The sequence below is a fragment of the Cydia splendana genome, chromosome 20 (genome assembly GCF_910591565.1).
Source record: "Cydia splendana chromosome 20, ilCydSple1.2, whole genome shotgun sequence".
Classification (NCBI taxonomy): Eukaryota; Metazoa; Arthropoda; class Insecta; order Lepidoptera; family Tortricidae; genus Cydia; species Cydia splendana.
In genome coordinates, this window is record NC_085979.1 from 7496477 (window position 1) to 7519462 (window position 22986).

The following is a 22986-nucleotide window of genomic DNA, read 5'->3' on the forward strand; positions in this document are numbered from 1 at the left end:
CCGAAATAAAAACCCAGTCTATTCAGTTACCTCATTATGAGGTTTTTGACCAGTTCAAACGATTGTAATCTTTACGCACACTTAAATTCAACTTATTATTGAATAACCGAGGTTGGCATGGGCGGTCTATGAAGCCTCCAGCACAAACAAGTTTTTTTGCCTTTCCTTTGTTTATCTTTATACCTACTTGTGTGGTGTGTTCTTATTATAAATATTATTATATTATAACTAAAATAATTAAAATAAATAAATTAAATAAGTTTAATAAATTAAATAAATTAATTAAATTAAATAAGTTTAATAAATTAAATTAATTAATTAAATTAAATAAGTTTAATAAATTAAATAAGTTTAATAAATAAAATAAATAAAATAAATAAAATAAATAAAATAAATAAAATAAATAAAATAAATAAAATAAATAAAATAAATAAAATAAATAAAATAAATAAAATAAATAAAATAAATAAAATAAATAAAATAAATAAAATAAATAAAATAAATAAAATAAATAAAATAAATAAAATAAATAAAATAAATAAAATAAATAAAATAAATAAAATAAATAAAATAAATAAAATAAATAAAATAAATAAAATAAATAAAATAAATAAAATAAATAAAATAAATAAAATAAATAAAATAAATAAAATAAATAAAATAAATAAAATAAATAAAATAAACAAAATAAACAAAATAAACAAAATAAACAAAATAAATAAAATAAATAAAATAAATAAAATAAATAAAATAAATAAAATAAATAAAATAAATAAAATAAATAAAATAAATAAAATAAATAAAATAAATAAAATAAATAAAATAAATAAAATAAATAAAATAAATAAAATAAATAAAATAAATAAAATAAATAAAATAAATAAAATAAATAAAATAAATAAAATAAATAAAATAAATAAAATAAATAAAATAAATAAAATAAATAAAATAAATAAAATAAATAAAATAAATAAAATAAATAAAATAAATAAAATAAATAAAATAAATAAAATAAATAAAATAAATAAAATAAATAAAATAAATAAAATAAATAAAATAAATAAAATAAATAAAATAAATAAAATAAATAAAATAAATAAAATAAATAAAATAAATAAAATAAATAAAATAAATAAAATAAATAAAATAAATAAAATAAATAAAATAAATAAAATAAATAAAATAAATAAAATAAATAAAATAAATAAAATAAATAAAATAAATAAAATAAATAAAATAAATAAAATAAATAAAATAAATAAAATAAATAAAATAAAATAATTAAATTACATTAATTAAATTTATTAAACAAATATAACAAATTAAACTAATTAAATAAATTAATTAAATTAAATAAATTCAAAAAAATAAATAATTTCAACAAATTCAATAAATTAAATTAAATCAATTAAATAAATAAATTAAATTAAATAAATTTAATAAGTAAAATCAATAAAATCAACAAAATATAAATAAAGTAAATAAAATAAACAAATTTTTTAGTATTTTTTTTAGTTCTGACGGCACATCACTAAAACTACTTTAATGTAGCAAACCAGTAAGCAACCGATAATAAAGGTTACCATAACTGAATGAAAACCTGTTAAAAACCCTTAACAAAAACCCTATCGCGATGGGGTTTTGAGATTAACTCGGTTAAAGGTTAGGGTTACCGTTTCAATAAGGTTACCATTACAATCAGGTAACAGTATGATAGGGTTACCGAATGATACGGTAACCGAATCGATTGGGTTACCGAATTGATAGGATTAAGCGTAAAGAGGGGTTTTCCGGTCCTTGGTCTGGTTGCTGCTGTTAGGAACAGTTGCACTCTGCTGAAACCCTGGAGCCTGGCTCCCGCGGGCCGGACAGTGGGCACTCGCTTTGGGTGTCGGCGGGCCGAATTGGAACGCGTTGCGGGCCAGATTTGGCCCGCGGGCCGGGGTTAGGAGACTCCTGTTATAGCCCATAGTCATCCGGAATACGGCCAACATGTCCCGCTATTTGAGTTTTGGGTTGGTAATGTTGGTATATAAATCAACTAAAACCAACCATCCCCAAGCCAAACCAACTACTGAATAACAAACGAATAACCTTAACGTACGATTACTCATATTTGTTTACTAAACCGTCCAGGAATGTATCATGGAAGAATGAAGCTGTTTTTAAACGCGGCCGTAAACTTGTGTTTTCCTATAACATATTTATCGCATCCGTTTCAACTTTACTTTGATTTATGTCAGTTAATCAAGTACCTAGCTGAAATATTGTTGGCATTTTCAAAACAACTTTAAAATGAAATATGGATTTCGGCATTGGAGTTTAACTCACGCACGTGACAACATGTCATGTAAATGTTCATGCCAAGCTTGTCGTTTTATAATGAGAGTGTAATTTCGATTGTACGGCCAGTGGGGCGGGCAAAAGCTAGTGTGAGAATATATCTGTTCCACAATTTTATTGTAAAACGACACAAACACAACTATAAAGTATACTTAGTTGCAGTGTTTTACTGCACCGGGCCGTAAATACATTTTACGTTTACGTTTACACGAGTTTAAACCGATTTAAATGTAACGAATCGAATGTGTGGTTAAACATACAACATTACCTTGGCACACTTCTAATACATATATCTCTTTTGTAATCTTTTGAAGTTTTGATATATAAACATTTTTGAACACTTGCGGATTGATCGCATTTACTCGTAACCTTCATTATCATTACAAATCCAGATTACAAAAACCAAAAATGCGTTGATATGACGACAAAAGAACAGCTGGATCAAAATGGTTACAAGTTACAAAGAGCACTAAATAGAACAGAATGGCAAAAATTGATGGCCTACATCTCAAGGATTGAAAAGGGCTAAAAAGAAGAAGAAGAGAAATACCGTGTTAACTCACATTTATAAACGGGTCTATCGCGAATTTATTTTATTACCTTTATTTACCGACGTTTCGACACAGGTTTCACTGGTCGTGGTCGCGGCTAAAAGGTAAAGGTAATAAAATAAATTCGCGATAGACCCGTCTATAAAATTTACACATTCACATTTAATGTGATAAGAGCCCATCAACGTGCACACTAGCGCCACTGCTAAATAATCGTGATTATTTAAATTTAAGGACAGGTATTTAAAAAGGGGGGCCGCTACCTACTGTATTTTGTATGTGAGTACCTTTTGAATACATCAAACTAGTTTTTATGTTGCTGGATTGCGTCCAAAGTTAAAACGGCCCGGCCGTTTTTGTTTTGAGTTCATAGATCGACGAATCCAGCAACATAAAAACTAGTTTGATGTATTCAAAAGGTACTTACATACAAAATACAGTACGTAGCGGCCCCCTTTATTAAATATCTTTCGTTAAATTTAAATAATCACGGGTATTTAGCAGTGGCGCTAGTGTGCACGTTGATTGGGCTCTTAATATGTGTTCAAAACGCGAAAGTTTTAAATATAATAAATACCGTGTTATTAGCCTCCATGTTGAAAAGCGTATCTCCAGTCTGGAGAAGTCTCGAACCCTGCAAGTTCTATCTATTTTGCACTACCAATTGTATGAACTGTTGCCCCACAGTATAACGCCGCGCCGTATCAAAGTTACGCACCGATTATATCGGGTGGAACAGAACGAAGGACTTTTATGCAAGCCGGGAATTGTTTAGGCTACGTACTTTACTTTTCACTTATTAATCACGTTGATATTTCTAACCGTTTCTGAGATACAATTTGTTAAACATTAGTGCAAAAGTATGTTTCAACCCTAGCAAGTAGATCATATTGAATGACATGACAGTGTCAATTTAAAATGTCACTGATATAAATAATAACATCTGGGAGACCGAGCTTTGCTTGGAAAACCTATAAAAACTCAATAACGCGCGTTTTCCCAGAGATAAGACCTAGCTAGCTCGATTTATTGCCCCCGAAAACCCCCATATAGCAAATTTCATCGAAATCGTTAGACCCGTTTCCGAGATCCCCGAAATATATATATATATAAATTAACAAGATTTTTTTGTTTATATATACCTATATTTCGGGTATTAGATATGTTACTTGAATGTTCATGTCAAATTTCTAGTTATTTCAAAATGTCGTTCTTAAATGAGAGTGTAACTTCGATTATATGTTATATGGCGGCGGCTAGGTTATTGTGACTGAAACTTTTGCCCCACAGTATAACGCCATATCAGAGTTACGCATCGATATAAGCATAATAAAACCTTGGAAACTTTTTGGGCGTTCCAATCCGATTTTAATAAGAATAACAAACAGAATATTCGATGGCTGGTTTTAATTGGGTTTTAAATTAAGATCGCCCTTGAGCCGACCGGGAGCATGGTTTGCCTCCATCGACAATTGGTATTGTTTGCTGGAGGCCACAAAACTAGCGAGGTTTATATAGTTCGTAGGTTTCTAATAGAGCCCGAGCTAATCCTATTGTCTATTGTTAAGTAAAACCGCTCGTGCCACGTGCCACAACCACCTGCATAAAAACCTGCGTACTTCGGTTACTGAGTGCCGGCGAGTCGAACACTACAGAACCAGTCTAAACTGTGTCATCGAGATGGGTAACAAAGGCGCGTTATCGGAGAGCGCACCTACACTGGTATTTTGAGCGTTGGACTGGCCCGCGCTCAGGTGCCAAATAGAATAAGTATGACCCTTTTTTGCAGGTAAGTAGCACGTGCGGTTTTACTTAACAATAGACAATAGGATTAGCCGTCGAGCTCTGTTACAAAGCTACGAATTATACAAGCTTTTATTTAACTTGCAGTGTTCGTTTGTTAGTTTGTAATATGTTTGTTCGGGTCAAATCTTGCAAGCTACTTCCTATTTTTCGATTTCTGAGCTGAAACTTCACATAGGTACACATGTATGTAAGTTCAGTGACAATGTAACATTATGGTACAGTAAACTGTAAAAATATGGGTGTAGACAACTTACTCAATAATATGTCCCATAGTTCTTAATTCACAATAAGAGTTATGGGACATATTTTTGAGATGATTTGTACACCCATATTTTCACAGTTGACTGTACCATCGAGCCGACGTAATGATGGAGACAAAAAAATTACGTAAACTAATTGTGTTTGGGTTTGTTAGAATTGTTTTATCGAGTACCTATTAGGTACTACCTATTAGTTGCCAGTTAAAAAAAAAGGAATTTTCACAAAAAGCTTATTTGATCTGTGGTTCTGTATACATAAAAAATCAATTCTCATAAATTAATTGGTTTGATTGGAGTCAGGTTTGTCTTGTCAACTGAGATCTATAGATTATTGGCCCATTCCTCCATATTAACGTACCTATTTGAATATATCAATACAAATTGCATTTGTATACTTGTAATTTTTTATTTATTTCTGCATGCAACCCAACTCCGAGTAAGTTTTATCTTCGGCACCCGTCCTGTTTAGTGCATGCAATTTATTCATTATGAAAATCAACACGTTGTTTGTTTGTATTTGTGTACATTTTACATACCGTCAGGTGATAACCAAAAGTCACCAATTACTAAAAAAATAATTAAATAAAATTCAACCTTATTCAAATAATAATACGGTTCACTATGGCTTTGAACTTGTGGTGGTAGTTACCTAATTAGTGAGTTTTGGTTGTCACCTGACGAGGCTGACGATACCTACAATCAATCAACGAACGGATTTCGATTCGATTTTCTTATAAAGTGAAAAGTATTGGAAACAGTGAATTATGTGTCTTTGAGGGAGAGAAAAGGGAATAACCTCAAAGTGAACAGTCGAGAAATTTCACCTCGCTCCCGCTGTCGCTTATGAATACGCCGCTTTCCCGGCCCCGACATCATTTTGATGGCCGAAGCAAAATAAACAAGAGTTGATCAAAAGAGCTCTGTTTAGACTTCGGGCTAATTTATGCGCCTTCAATGCGTGACGGATAAAGATACCTGAAACATGTGCTAAATATACTACCCTGACAAAAACTTTTAGCGGAAAATTTGCATGATTGAAATGGGTGGATAAACTTTTTTTGCTGTTATGTCCTGTCATCCAGGCGAATATAGAAGCACATTTTGTGAGAATTTTCTGAGCAGTAGATGACTGTTGAAATAAGGTACAGTCGACGTTGAAAAGATTGTCTATGAATACATAGACAACAAGAACTTGTTCGCTAGGTTCTGCCCTCATTTTGTGGGCTTTCCTAAGTTAAAGAGAATTTCAAATAGAGAGTTACTGTCATGGTAAATTATGTAGCTACAGTACATTTACTGCCATCTTTCCACAGACGATTAAAACTATCAGAACGCTATTTGACTTTGATCGTTATTCTTTCACTGATATGTGTTAACTTGTCAAATATTAATATTAACGCCATCTACTCGAGCGTAGGCTGATGGTTATGGCGCCATCGCTCGAAAACATTGTACCATACTTTTGGCCTAGTGTCGAGTAGGCGTTAATATATGTGTTAACTTGTTAAATATTAACAAGTGAACACATATCAGTGTAATAATAAGGATCAAAGTCAAATGGCGTACTAACAGTGTTAATCTTCTGTCGAAAGATAACAGTAAATTTACAGTGGCTACATAATTTACTTTGACAATCCGCCTCTATACACTCTATTCTCTTTGTTAAATCGAATGGAGTAAAATTCGCCAATTCTCCCTCATCCGACTTCACACCGGGCCAATGCATTCAAATGAATTTTAATGTAGATAGATAGAAAACTCAGTAAAAGATACAATTTTAGGAAAAAACTGTTGATTAAATATACAGGCAGACAACAGGTTGTCTTATCGCTAAAGAGCGATCTCTTCCAGACAACCTTAATCGATTAAAATTAATAATTCCATAAATGTAAATAAAGATTTATTTACATCTTCTTCATCGTTCCCTCATGACTGAGGATCGCGACCAACAACTATGTCCCTCCATTTATCGCGAACAAGGGCTATGTGGGCTGCCCTCTGCTGGAACCACATGCTTGTCTAATGGAATCCGACCATCTTGCAAGGGGCTCTTCCCCTAGCGCGCTTGCCTTCAACTTGCCCCAGTATGATGTCACGTTCGAGGCTGTGGTGTGGCGACCGCATTATGTGCCCAAAGAATCTTAGAGTCCTCTCCTGGCAGATTGTTTATTTACATACATGTAATTTTCCTCTAACACTTCCTTTCTTTTCAGAAACACTGGGGTCCCCTAATAGACCCCCGGCTGGCGCAGTACCTCTCCAACTACTTGTTCGACGCGGGGTCCCAAAAGGCGGCTACATGCGACTTCACCCGCTTCGCAGAACTATATGTGTACAATGTTAGAGGTGGGTAACTGAAACTCTCATGTGATTGGGTTTAATAACGCATAGAGTAAAATGTGTAATATTCTACATTCTAATACCTTTAAACGAGCAATTCTTGTTTATTTATATACAGGGTGATTCAGGAGACGTGAGCAAGACTAATACTGCGCATTTCGTAAATTATAAGCAACACTTTCGTATCAGTATTAGTGAGGTTAACGTTAATTTTCTAGTCGTGTTGAAAAAATAATAATAATTTATTTACGACATGCGTGGTCACCCTAAAATTAGAATACTAAACTACCGCTATTCTGTGTCAAATTGAATGTCATCGCGGTCTGGTTACTTTTGAAAACTCGTATCTCACTCAAGTTTGACAGTTTATTTTCTTCGTAATCAAAAAGTTAAAGAGGTTTTATACTTATTAATTAGGTCTTGTAGGGTGACCATGATTGTAGAGGATTAAATTTGCCCTCACCAAAAAGTTAAAAAATAGGAAAAAGTGTGGTTGTTTCACCTAAATACGACGGTGATCGATCAATTATCCGTTACGGAGTGTGCAGGATTAGTCCTGCTCACGTCTCATGAATCATCCTGTATATATATATATATATATTTCGGGGATCTCGGAAACGGCTCTAACGATTCCGATGAAATTTGCTGTATGGGGGTTTGATGGATGCTGATCTCTGGGAAAACGCGCTTTGAGTTTTTATATGTTTTCCGAGCAAAGCTCGGTCGCCCAGATAGAGTCAGACCGAGAAAAGTCACGTCTCGAAAATGATTTTTTAGTATTTAAGATTTTTATATATATATATATGTCGAGGAGTATATAAATTAAAGATACTCCATGAACGGCACAGCTAAAACGATAGAATTCATAAAATATTAATTATAGGAATGCAGCGAGGTTGACTGCGACACTTTTCCAATTCCAATTCAAATCTGACTGACTGTTCCACTCAGGATGTCATCTCATTTCGGGCTGTCCTCAGAATCAGCCAGGAACCAATCCATTAAAGAAGCTGTTCGGGTCATTCAAATAAAAGTCACTGTATCGCAGTCAAACACACTCAAGCATAGACTATTTCAATACTTGACATTCCATCAAACGCAGCCGTCATACATTCATAATAGACGGTCTGCGACACGGCCATTCTGACCTTCCACACGTCCTCGTGGGAAGGTACTGTGCAAGTTAAAACTCTACAGGAACAACAAGTCCACTCGGCTATCCTGACCACAATCATAAATGCAAACAGACTTTAAGACTTTACATAAGTCCGCTCAATCAAGTTCAATCGAATCTTATTTTTTATATATAACTTAGGTTAATGCCAAGACAAGTAGGTTGTCATAAACATGTAGCAACAATGCTCTCGCAATGCGTGTTTAATGCACAATTCAATTCGGCGTATCAATCTGGTATAATCTCATCAATGACAAAACAAGTTCAAGTGCAAGTTCGCAATAACCTTATTTGCTTAGGGCTTTATTATCAGCAACAATGGAACAGGGCCATGTTGCATAACAAACTACAACTAATATTACAAGCGGAACTCCTTTTTTAATTAGTGAAATTAGAAAAGGAGTTCCGCTTGTAATATTAGTTGTAGTTTGTTATGCAACATGGCCCAGGTTGTTCTACTAGTAGTATTCTGTACATCCGTAATTGCGTAACCCGCAATCCACATTATTGGCCAAACTCCTTTTTATTGGTTAATCTTTTTTTTTTTTGGCGCTGTCCTTATTGCGTAACCCGCAATCTGCATCATTGGATAAACCACCAATGAAAAACCACAACATATTGCGTAACCCGCAATCTGCATCATTGGCTAAACCACCAATGAAAAACCACAACATATTGCGTAACCCGCAATCTGCATCATTGGCTAAACCACCAATGAAAAACCACAACATATTGCGTAACCCGCAATCTGCATCATCGGCTAAACCACCAATGAAAAACCACAACATATTGCGTAACCCGCAATCCACATCATTGGCTAAACCACCAATGGGAAACCACAACATAATGCGTAACCCGCAATCTGCATCATTGGCTAAACCACCAATGAAAAACCACAACATATTGCGTAAGCCGCAATCTGCATCATTGGCTAAACCACCAATGGAAAACCACAACATATTGCGTAACCTGCAATCTGCATCATTGGCTAAACCACCAATGAAAAACCACAACATATTGCGTAACCCGCAATCTGCATCATCGGCTAAACCACCAATGAAAAACCACAACATATTGCGTAACCCGCAATCCACATCATTGGCTAAACCACCAATGGGAAACCACAACATAATGCGTAACCCGCAATCTGCATCATTGGCTAAACCACCAATGAAAAACCACAACATATTGCGTAACCCGCAATCTGCATCATTGGCTAAACCACCAATGAAAAACCACAACATATTGCGTAACCCGCAATCTGCATCATTGGCTAAACCACCAATGAAAAACCACAACATATTGCGTAACCCGCAATCTGTATCATTGGCTAAACCACCAATGAAAAACCACAGATGTACTACTAGTAGGTATCATTCGCGTGAGAATGTTAAACATTTTATCTACTTACTAATTAATGATTTATTAATGATTCGAAGTCATCATTGCGAACTTGCTCCAGACTCTGCATTATCATCGTCTAGATTAGTTGGATGTAAAGGTTTTGGCACTTTCCTATTTTCCCTAACCAATCGTGAGCATAGGTACTTGTAGGTACCTACTGTAGGTAGGTAAGCATGAATTTTTCCGATGTGTATCTATCACCTTTCACCACCTTCCAGGTGACCAAAATTTAAATAAATTTAATTGCTCAGTCAGTCCTTATCTTACATCCTCGGTCCTTAAAATAAAATCGGTTTCGCAGCGACTATTACATCACCTCACCATTCCACTCACCGTTCGTTATTTTTTATAACCGAATTAACGAAAAGAAAACAATCATACAAAACACTTATGTTTGCCTACTGTTATGAAAATATTATTCATAAATAAATAACTAACATAAATAAATAAACTTAGGCTTTGTTTGATTTTAAAAACAAGATCGTTATGCTTAATCATCGAAACACCACTTCAACTTCAAAGCACGAAGGTAGGTGTTTCATCGGAACTTATATACCACATGCAACTTATGCCATAATGTCTTATGAAAGTGAAAAGCGTGAAGCGTGTTTCACCCGTGCACCAATAGACATTAAATTTCTAATTTTAATCAAATCAAACTTATTACAAACTTGACAAACGTATTACTTTCTTGATCGATCCATCCTACCCTGGGAAAAAAAATAAAACAAAGGCGGGCTTTTTATAAGTAATTGCATCAAAGCAATACAACTTTCGGAATGTGAGTAGTCCTACACTCACACTCAGCGTCCAAAATGTCTCCATATCATAATTAAAATCAAATTATAATAATTACCCGATCGGTACGCCTTAAGTTAATTGAAAGCTAATTTCAGTACCTAGTCCATAGGGCAGACGACGACGAGCTGACGTTACTGAAACACGACTTAAGTCGCTCTTTAAAGTAGGTACATGTTTAAATAAAAATGCTCATTTGTATCATCATTCAAATATGTCATATCTGTATGTAACATTAACATTACCCATTATGTCAGCAATATGACTTGTCGTATTGATAACAACTTCTAATTTCTACATGCGTAATAGCTTTTCGGTTTAGGGGTGGATCAACTATTTTGTCGCCACTTTGTCCCGCTGCTCAGGGGACCACAGTGACATTTTGTTGGAAGGATTCTACCGGTCGTTGTCGTTGCAAGGAAAAAAAAAAAAAAAAAAATTAAATTGATTAACACAATCTTAAAATGTGTGCTTGATTACTAAAAGATTAAAGTAAGTATTCATTCAGTAAGTATTTCATTTTCATCACATGCCTCTATCACCGACTGTACCTGCTCTCCAACAGGCAACCAATACTCATCGAGACAACTCCAACAAACAAACACAACCAAGCTAGTACGTCGTTCCATTAAAGAGTCCCTACGGCCACCCGCCACCTCCATCAGTGATGTGGAGCTGATCTGAATCAGCTCTATGTCATAACAATATTGCATTGTCAAGAAATTTCGACCGGTACCACCGTGACCGGCAGGCCAGTGGCTTTGGCGTCCGCCGCAAATGCAGAAGACGCAGGCTCGTTTCCAGCCCCTAGCACCGGAGGCTTCGATAATCTTTTGCTTTTGTATGCGACGTCTATTTCAGTTTATAATTTCGTATTAAATGGCTAAGAAACGGAAGACGTTGCAACCTTAGTACTGTTAGGTACACGATGAGTATTACCCTTTTCAAATTTATTCGATTCAATAAATAACTGATAAGTTTTTAAACCAAAACAAGTAACCTTTGAAACCAACTAATTAATCTTAAATACAATGTAGCAATTTTGGTACTTTGCTCAACATATCAATCGATGTCATAAAATTTTGATCAAATTCAAAATAATTCTCGATTCGTATTTTAATTTGACATGAAAGACCAAAACGGACTCTTTCCTAAATATTAACAGCATTCCAAATGTCCTGTTAAGAAAATAAAATGAGAACTGCTCACCAAATAAACAGTCTGTCAATGTCAGGTGCGATATGCGCATCGTGGGCAGGAGCGATCCTTCAGCTCGGTCTCCGCCAGACCAGCCGGACACCAAATCTGCAGCAGCAGCATCAGGCTAGGAGCTTCGGTTTTGTAAAGCTGGATTTCCTGGAATCGTTATTTTAAAGCCATGAATTCCAAGCAATGCGAATTGGCATTGATTCCATTATGCAGATTTAACATATGCATAATGCGTGTGTTAATCGTGATAAAACTAACTTGATTATCCTTATTTTACCAACATATACTGATAGTCTTTTATATTGTTGCTCACGAAGTCATTAGAAGTAGAATGACACTTAATTTGTATCGTATAAGTTGTAGTTGTAACCGTAGTTCCTTGCTAAGGTTACTACCAGCTATAGAGGCCGTGCGCGTTGGAGGGCCCGCCATCCCGCGGCCCGAATCGTAAACATATGTGTACATGTACATTGCCAAAGCAAGTGCTACCATCAACCGTTCTCGCCAGCACGCCTTCTTATGCATAGCAGGCTCCGCCATCCTGCGGCCACATCGGAAGCACAAACGACACACTCACGCCTCGTGTCAAAAATGTGACGGCTCCTATAGTAAATTGCACAGGGCCTATCGGCATAATTACGTCAATTCATTATGTGTAGGAATAGTATCAAATATAGCAACCGCAATTTCTTGTTAAGTTTAGCCGTCAATATCGGCCTAAATTTATGAAATTGGAACGAAACCTGTCCTTGTATTTTAGTTGTACAGGTTGCACTGCCAGAACACGGAGGTACGCAGTATACACGTTGCTGGGGTCCGCGGGTCGAGCTTGTCCGTCACATTAGGTAGATCCAGTACGGGCAGCATCAGGCGAATATCACATTAAGAGATAGATCACTTTACCCCAGATTTCTTTCATAAAATTGTAGATTTTTACGTGTATATTTTTACTTGTGGGCTTACCATGCACCACTACGCAATTGCTTCTGCCTGAAATTATTTGCTGCTGATTTTCTTCTGTGGGAATTGGGCAAAGGGAGAGGTCGGAAAATCGTAGCATTTGGGAACTACACCTCCACCTTTAATGTTACCACTTCTGATGTCGAGGAGTATATAAATTAAAGATACTCCATGAACGGCACAGCTAAAACGATAGAATTCATAAAATATTAATTATAGGAATGCAGCGAGGTTGACTGCGACACTTTTCCAATTCCAATTCAAATCTGACTGACTGTTCCACTCAGGATGTCATCTCATTTCGGGCTGTCCTCAGAATCAGCCAGGAACCAATCCATTAAAGAAGCTGTTCGGGTCATTCAAATAAAAGTCACTGTATCGCAGTCAAACACACTCAAGCATAGACTATTTCAATACTTGACATTCCATCAAACGCAGCCGTCATACATTCATAATAGACGGTCTGCGACATATATATATGTTTGTAAGGTATGTATCTATGGGCCTTAGTAGCCTGAAAATAAATGCTTTGACTGATTGATTGATTGAAAAGTCTGCAGCGATTTTGATAGCCCGCGCAGTGCAAGTGTAATTTTAAACGTCAAACTTCTATGAAATTATGACGTGTATATAACACTTGCACTGCGTGGGCTATCAAAATCGCTGCAGACTTTTCTTGGTCTAACTCTATTTAATAATAATACGAGTACTTGTTGCGCCTGTGAACGGGTTCCAGCAGGCGTTCTACATGACATTAAAGCTCTCCAAAGGGCCTCTACGTGTTGGATCTATATAGCAAGCCTATCAAAAGACCGGGATTTATAGGCCCGTGAAATCTAAGGAGATACGAGTGCGAACGACCGGAGACTCAACCTCTCTACAACCTCACACTGCTGCTGTTGGCTTCGGCCCCACGCACGCCTCCCAAAGGTCCGGGACTCCATGGTCCCGAGATATGGAAAAGACATACCTACGAATGAAAGGCCAGGTCAAGAGCACCCTAAACCGGCGAGCGTGTATGAGGAATGTTATGAAAGTGAAGGAAGCGAAAGAGGTATGTCAGGATCGTAGCAAGTGGAAATCCGCGGTCTCTGCCTACCCCTCCGGGAAATAGGCGTGATTATATGTATGTAATGTATGTATGTACATACGAATGATAACGAATAATTATTGTTTCCAGGTTCGGTGGACCAGAAGATGATGGTGACGTACAGAAGTTTAGGCAACTACAGCGAAAACGACGAACTGCCGTATCAACTAATAAAAGAGGTGACTATTTATTACTACAGGGTGGCCCAAAAATACGTTGACAACGTTTTTTCTCAATATTTTATTAACTACTTACGTAACTAGTACAAAGTAAGTTAATCGGACTCGCCCACCGAGGGTTCCGTACTTTTTAGTATTTGTTGTTATAGCGGCAACAGAAATACATCATCTGTGAAAATTTCAACTGTCTAGATATCACGGTTCGTGAGATACAGCCTGGTGACAGACGGACGGACGGTCGGACGGACTGACGGACGGATGGACAGCGGAGTCCCGTTTTACCGTTTGGGTACGGAACCCTAAAAATTAAACCTACAGTCTTTTTATGCAACAAAAATTAATTGTCTTCAAAATAGCCTCCTTTCGCTTTGATACACCAACGCAAACGTTTGTTAACATTTTCAACGAAATGCCGCAGCTCCTCCAAGGATATCTTGTCCCATTCTTTGGTAAGTGATGCTTTTACAGCGTTTACACTTTTGTGTTTAGTAGCACAGGCCCTCGTCTCTAAGATTGACCGCAAACTATAATCCATTGTATTTAGATCAGGCGAGTAGGGTGGCCACTCTTTTGAACTTATGAATTCGGGAAAATTATCTATGCACCACTGCAAATTTTCCCTAAAAAGACTGTAGTTTTAATTTTTAACTTTCTTTGTAGGTACTAGTTACGTAAGTACTGAATAAAATATTTAGAAAAAACGTTGTCAACGTATTTTTGGGCCACCCTGGACCACATTTTGGAATGCAATATTTATATGTGTAATTTTTTTTTCGTACAGTACCGGCCAATAACTTGTATATCATCTCCATGTTTTTACGGTAGAACTTTTATTTTATATTTATAAGGGCCACTTGCACCATCCCGCTAACCCGGGGTTAACCGATTAAACCGTTAACCCAGTGTCAAATTGTACTGGTAACCATGGTAACTCTAGGTTAACCGGTTAACCCCGGGTTAGTGAATGTTGCAAGTGATTTCCGCCTCACTGCTTCAGGCAGTCTAGTAGTAGTCCTTTGTGTGAGCGATGAGAATTGGTCTCATGTAATAGTTTTTTCATACAGGTTTTATTTAATATATAGTCGGCTTAATTTTTTTATCCGATTTTTTTAGTTATATGCTGAGTCTGCTATTGTAATTCACAGTATTTCATTGCAGTATTCATCATTTGTATACCATGATTCGTAATATATATAATTGTTTTCCATCGTAAACGTTTCACGTTCTTAACGAGTCTTGGTATTTCAGTCAGTCTCGGTACAAAAAGACCGGAAGAGAGTCGAAAGTCGGGAGAGAGGTTGAAAGACGTAGCATGACAAATACGAACGTTTCCGTGAAAATACGATGGAAATAACACTACATCTGTACAAATTGCTGGTATCATCGTTAAGTACCCACTACACAAGCCTTAAGCGGTATCTAGACGGGGCTGATCAAATCGGTCGATTTGATCAGAAATGAAATTGGCGTCTATCTCCAATTTTAGATTTATGGTGATATTAGAGCCCTCTAAATTGAAAAAATGCCCCAGAACGAAAATATTGGCCTCACAAATTGGTATTCTTGCGTCCGCACCTCATTTTATCGGTAATATCGGTCATTATCGGCGGTTGAATTCGGCGAGCCAAATTGGCGTTTACGTCCGCACGTCCTGATTCGATCGGGCAATTTAAGGCGAGGTAAGCTCTTAGAAACGTAATTTTTAGTGCCATTTTATTAAGAAACGGCAAAGATTAAACACGTGAAAAAAATATATGTTGCTTTTGAGACCTTTATGTAAGTACGTCGGGTACTCGTTACATAATTGGACACACTTCGCTCGATAGAAAAAAAATCCAAACATACCCTTATTTTCTACCTTAAAACTCATTTCATTTCAATATTATACTACTTGATGTATTGAAAATCACATCAAAATAAACGTCTGTAATGATGTAATGTCCGTCGGGTTTAATATTGTTAATTTAGTAACACATATAACTTTAAATTCAAAATTTACGAATTCACGGCACCATTTACTCGCGCCCCCGCTGCCAGCCCGCCGCTCAGTCCCGAGCGGGACGCGTTGGAGGTCGGACGCTTGCCAATTTTTGAAGCGCTCCATATTACGATTGGTTGATAGTACCTACAGTTTTTCATGGTATAACTCTAGATTCTAAACTCCAGTGGGGCCCTCATATTTCTGCTCTTTCGAATAGACTGAGTTCTGCAGCTTTTGCAGTGAGCAAAACTCGTTAGCTAACCGATGTGAAAACAACTCGATCAGTATATTTTCATAACTGCCATAGCATTATGTCATAAGACAGAAGGAGCAACCGTTTAGATACTATTGTAACATTGACACGACCGAATAGTTACTAGAGTTAAACTAAGAAAAGTCTGCAGCGATTTTGATAGCCCACGCAGTGCAAGTGTTATTTATACGTCATAATTTCATAGAAGTTTGACGTTTAAAATAACACTTGCACTGCGTGGGCTATCAAATCCGCTGCAGACTTTTCTTCGTCTAACTCTAAATACCATTTTACCATTTTTGTTCTGCAGAAGAGGGCTATTCGAACAATATATTAAATGAACCATAGAAACTCACATAGAGATAAATTTAATTAAATTGATATAATAACAGCGCACTGTCAATACATTTATTAGAATATTCTGTATATAGGTATATAAAAATATTTAATATCAATTTTAGGAAAACTTGTGACATTCATAATATCGATACCTTTGGGTTCAATTGGGGTAAAGGACATTTTGGCGAAAATGTGTTATATATACAGTTTTATTCAGAATTCCAAGCGCTTTCGTTCTTCATAGTTAAAATTGCGATATCTCTTAAAAAGTTGCCTTTACGACCCAATTTTTTACTATGATTTTGTAAAAACACCTTAGCTCAGGGACCGTAAATGACCAGTTATAAATTACATGTTCAAAGATGTTATCGTAAAGGTTACCGCTAAATATAAATATTGTTGTAAATGACTCACATGTCTTTTGTCGTCCTTTAAGCCCTTCATTTGTCTTGATGATTTTTCATATCGTATGGTCAAGATGGTCATAAAGGACATATTTTAGTATTGATATTATTTTACTTGCCCTTTACAACCCGCCCTAAAAATGATTTTACCATAAGTATATGAAGCGAACTAGGTTGTACAGGACTTTTCTAATATTTGTGTCTTTTACTACCACAAATTAGTTTCTAAACTAAATTCAAAACAAATAGCATCGATGTAGCGGTGTATAATATCAAATATAAAGTTTCCTGGGACCTTTATTACTATAATGTACCTAATGTTTGTCCTTAAATTTGAAAGCATTTACGCTAAGAGCTTTTTCCGCAGTTATCATTATTCATGGGCGTAAAGGTCTATAATACCAAATTATTAAATAGTTTTATGGGTCCTTTATTACTAAAATGTAATGTTTGCCCTTTAACTTAGAAACCTCAGCTCAGGTTTTTTCAGCAACTATCGTTATTTTACTCGCAGTGGAATCTCTTATAGTCCTGCGACATCGTACTAGCCTGTGCATAATACACTCTGTACCTCTCTGATTCGCAATTTTTGTTGATTAGGAGAACAAGATAGGTGTATCAGCGACTGCCTCGCTATCCCGATTATCATCGGAGATGCAGCTTGACCGGGCGCAGGGTTATGTTATGCCTGTTATTATTCGTCCCTGATCAGTGGAACTGGTTGTTTGTGTGTAATTTAATTATTTCTGTCATTGCATGAGCTCGGCTACAATAACTCGTTGATATAAAAAAAAAACTTCGTTTCAAGCACTTTAGAAAGTTTGAAACGTATCTGGACGAAGAAGTAATTAATATTTAATGACCAAATCGGTTTAAATTAATTCGTTTACTTAATTGTTTCATAATCGTTTTAAAAGAAGATACGCGATGATGTATAGAAAGTAAGTTACGCAGACGTTAGCGAATACGTCAGTGTCAAAGTCGTGGTAAGGCTATTGAATAAAAATACTAGTACTAAAAAGCTTTCACATACATCTTATACAAGAATATCCATTATTACCGAAAAATTGAAAATTGAACGACTGTTCCAATTGAATATTATTATGATTTAAATTTCACCGAACTGAATAAATGCTATAGGTAGGACCTTGGGCCTTAGGAGGATAGGGGATTATTAAGGACTGTGTTTGACAACTTATAGGACGATCGACAGCAGCACATTTTATCAATGGTATCGATATTATCTAACTTTTGTCCTACAATGTGGTTAATCTATCTAAATGAAACCACACTTGCAGACTAGTTAAATCTCTCAAGTTACATAAACATAGGTACATAGATAGCTACGAGTACATTCATACTAACAAACTCGGCAAGTTCAAAAAATATTGTCCGAATGATAGACAATATTATGTCCACTAGACAATAAAACAATATAACAATTAAGATGAGCCTATTTTTAACATTACTTTTAAATCGATAATTTAGGAATAGGAAATCGTACGCAAAGTAGTTATTGAACACTCGCTTATCTCGGCAGTCCAGTGTAATGTTGCACGCGCCCGGTCAAGACAAGACTGAAGATACCTTTGGGTTCGATTGGCGTAAAGGACAAAATGATACTTTTCAGGAGACACGAATAACTGCGATGTTTTGTTTAATGTTGATATACGTTTTTTATTAATCGAGCTATATTTTTGATGTGTATTGGAAAAGTATTCAAAATGTTAGTCTCTTTAACCTAAATTAGCGATCATATCTATAAATTCAATACGATAGAAGTTAATGTCCTTTAAAATTGGTCAAAAACACTATGAATGTCCTTTACGACCATGACATTTTTGATAATTTAGTGAGTCTTGTTTGGTAGGGGGTCGTAAGTGACATACTCAGACTTTTTTATTCTAAGTTCGGGGTGTATTCGTTACCAACTACGGTACTGTAAAGGTTGCAAACCTTTACAGTACCGTAGTTGGCCTTTTTAATCTGTGGCTGGTTAGTTATGATATTTAAATTTAGAATATCAGCCCGCTGTCAAATAGAACGCGGTGCGCATTCGGCATTCGATCAGAGGCAGCTACCTAGTATAGATGTTGATCTTGATGTAAATTTGTCTCAAATATATTAAAAGAAAGTCTACTACGTGTTTTCTATGCCCACGACGTCCTCCAGATAGGCCGCCCTCTTTACAGTACACATCGACTACCGTAGGCTCAAAGGGTTTAACGGACAAAACGCGATTTTTAGGAGAGCCAAAAAACGGTTTTGTTTTGAGAAAAAAATCATACCTTTTTGTTTGTTTGAATAAACGCATGTCTGTATATGGCTTATTCTTAACTTTTTGAGCTCTTTTGAACTAATTGCTTGAACTTATGATACAATGCTTATTTACGAAAATAGCATGTCCGTTACGCCAAAAAACACGACTGTTTTTAAGAAGGGCGTCCCTTACGCTTCTTTTTTATGGTTGTCTTATTAGAAACAGGGCGTAATGTACTTACAAAAAATTTTAGCCACAAAACATTTTTTTTTGTTTTAACAGAATCACTGCTGTCCTACCATCTATATCTATTTATTTATGTATATCAAAACAATTTATAATAATTACTTTTACTATACTATATATTTTATAACTGGTCATTTACGCCCTCTGAGCTAAGATGTTTTTCCAAAATCATAGTTAAAAATTGGCAACATTTAAAGAGATATTGAAATTTTAACTATACAAAACGAAAGCGCTTGGAATTCTGAATAAAACTGTATATATAACTCATTTTCGCCAAAATGTCCTTTACGCCAATTGAACCCAAAAGTATCGATTTCTAAAGCTTATTATATCACACAAGACTACATGAATGATAAAACAACGTGGAATTAACTGTGATTAGACATGATTAATTATTTATTTTACTGAGGAATACTCTAGTATTGTATACCTACATATAATTATCTATACTTACCACCATTGTAAATTACATTAAATACTCATCAAAATACGAATTAGCCTATAATCAATTTCAATTTTATTTATTTCGTCAATATAAACCTTATTCAATATAAATTTCTGGAAAAAAAATCGGAACTAACAAACCAGAATACGGATGGCGACAGAATAAGGAAGTAGACGTGTTGCGCGGGAATCGTGCGGCGGCGGCGGGGCGCGCGGGGTGCCCCCCTGCCTATTCTATCGCTGCGTCTGCTTCACCCCCTTGAAAACGTAAAACTCGAGTATAAGAGCGCCTTTATCAGATTGGCGAAAAATTGACTAGTCCAGTTACGCCTTTATTGATTGTGGAACTAGGTCGACGTATGTAAAGAATGTCCTATATCTTTATTTATTTAATTCCAGTACTGCGAAGCAATAGTGTCCACCTACATCAAAGTTCTGAAGACGGGCAGTAAGCGGGCCGAGAAATGGATCGACAAAGGCTTTCGCGGAAAAGCGGCGGCCGTACAGACTCTAGGAGAGGCTGTGGCTAGTGGAGTCGGGTCAGACCCGGACTCACCTCCGCAAGCTGTCAACTCTAAACAACTGTCCAATTGGTAAGGACACTATACGCGGAACGCAGATAAGATTGTGGGTATAAGCCGGAAGTTGACCAAGTCATCTAAACTCACTCACGTCATGGGTCCCACAGTCTACAATAAGTTGCCAAAAAACATAATTGATGCTCCAAGCTTGGGCAGCTTTAAATTTCGCTTAAAGCAGTGGCTTATCGAGCAATCGTTTATAGCTATAACGAAATCATTGCTTATAAGGCGCAATGATTACTGTTTACTATGTTAATGTTCCACCGAATAGTATTAACATACTACATTTTAAAATTGACTAATATTATTATTATATTCTCAATGAATCAAAACTGTTTGTAATAACTATCATGAGTACCGTGTATTGTAGTAAATCACTATAGGTACTACTACTAATTATATATTTATTAATGACGTATAAATTGGTTTTATAAATAAATTATTATGATTATGATTATACTACGTGTTTTAGCATTAGAAAGAAGGTAAGCGATCTTGACATGTCTTTTAATTGAAAAACGCTTTTTGAAAATCAGTAACTATTACTTATGAAAGCAGAAGAATATAGATGATCGTATTAGATTCATAATTGTTATATATTTGCTGTGATTTCTTTTTAAAACGTGTTTTTCAATTAAAAGACATCAGGATTGATTACCTTTTTACTAATGCTAAAAAAACAAACTAGAGATGAACTGGCTTTATGATCCCCGGGTTGAAAGGCCTTATGAATACCACTTAAAAGTTATTTATGTTAATTTAAATACCATAAAACTAGGGTTATTCATAAAATGAGTGTCAAGAAAAGGTGACAGGCTTCAACCATTATAGTAGCCGCAATACCAACTGGCGACTGAGCTCATAATGCTATCTCATTTTCCCATGTTAAGACAAACCAAGAATGAAAGAGAATGCATTATGGCCTCAGTCGCCAGTTGATATTGCGGCTACTACAATAGTGAGTTACAGATGCACCTAGTGCATAATTGTTTTCCTTCGCATTTTCTCGGAAACGTTCGTATTTGTCATGCTACTCCAGTCATCCTCAGTGCTTTTTGTACCGAGACTGACTGATATAGCAAGACACGTTTGTACGTTTCCGTGAAAATACGATGGAAAATAATTATGCACTACAACTGTGCTCAACGCGATCTGAAAATTAAAGAGTCTAGGGGCTGTCCATAAATTACGTCATCGATTTTTGACGATTTTGGACCCCCCCCCCCTATAATCATCCAATAGGCGTCTTTCAATCGTATCGGTATTACAATTACAATTACAATTGAAATACGTATACTGTTGTGTGGCAGCATTTCAATTTGATTAACTTTAAATCAACTGTTTCTCTTGATTATATCTTAAAATATGTTACGATCAAATGTGGCTTTCCATCACAGAAGGGTTCTTATACTGAGTGAACCATTTATTTTAATTTAATACAATGTCTAAAATTATACAATTAATAATAAATACATACCTAAAAACTAGGAAATGAATAAGCAATTAATTCTAAAACAATAAAATACAATCTACATACAATTTCATCCATCAATATTATAAAATTAAATCTCTTTTTCTCTTGATTGCAGGCTCATGACGGACACCCTACTGAAGCACATGACAGAGACAGTGTATACGACGCTGTACGGGATAGAGCGGGACCACACTACAGACGACGGGTCCCCGCTTACTGCGGTGCCACAAATGCTACCCACGGTGCATGGTACGTGTATATTGTATTATAGTAGGTCGTGTACAGCTCATGATGGACACCCTACTGAATAACAGAGACAGTGTATACGACACTGTACGGGATAGAGCGAGATCACACTATAGACGACGGTCCCCCGCTTGCGGTGCCTCAGTTACCCATGGTGTATGGTTATTTCTTTTACTTTTATTATTACGCAGCTTATTTATTGACTACGGGTTTTGTTAATATAAATAACCCTTTGATATTAGTGTCAAATAATTAAAGCCTGACAACAGTTTATTTAACCCTGAGATAGTGTCGCTGCAAACAGCTTACGTATGGCAATAATGTGCGTACGTCATGTATAGTCAGGGTAGTGGGCATTGGCTTCATGTTGATACTCGTATAATGTCAAAACATTGCTTACAGAGAATTCGGTTCTTTCAATTTACCTATTCGTCAAAATCTGATTCTAAATATTCAATATTTATATATGTATTCTTCGTTTTCTGACTCTGACGAAGTCTGATTTTCATCAGATGTTATGTCGCTTTCAGTACCACCAACCTCGATTATAAAACGTTCAGTCTCCAATTCGATTATAGGATTTTTATCGTCAATCTACATAAACCTTAAATGAAATATTAAAGTTTAAACCAAACAACTAACCA

At 35.7% G+C, this 22986-nt stretch overlaps 1 protein-coding gene across 3 annotated transcripts in view; it reads left to right on the forward strand.

Moving 5' to 3' along the window:
- The window catches only part of LOC134800733 (MTOR-associated protein MEAK7), a 52476-nt gene that overhangs the window by 14175 nt on the left and 15315 nt on the right, over positions 1-22986 (forward strand). For all 3 annotated transcript variants that reach the window (XM_063773260.1, XM_063773259.1, XM_063773261.1), the window contains exons 3-6: positions 7174-7306; positions 14026-14114; positions 20441-20634; positions 22212-22345. In XM_063773260.1, the coding sequence (XP_063629330.1) occupies positions 7174-7306; positions 14026-14114; positions 20441-20634; positions 22212-22345 (550 nt within the window). The remainder of the gene's footprint in view (positions 1-7173; positions 7307-14025; positions 14115-20440; positions 20635-22211; positions 22346-22986) is intronic.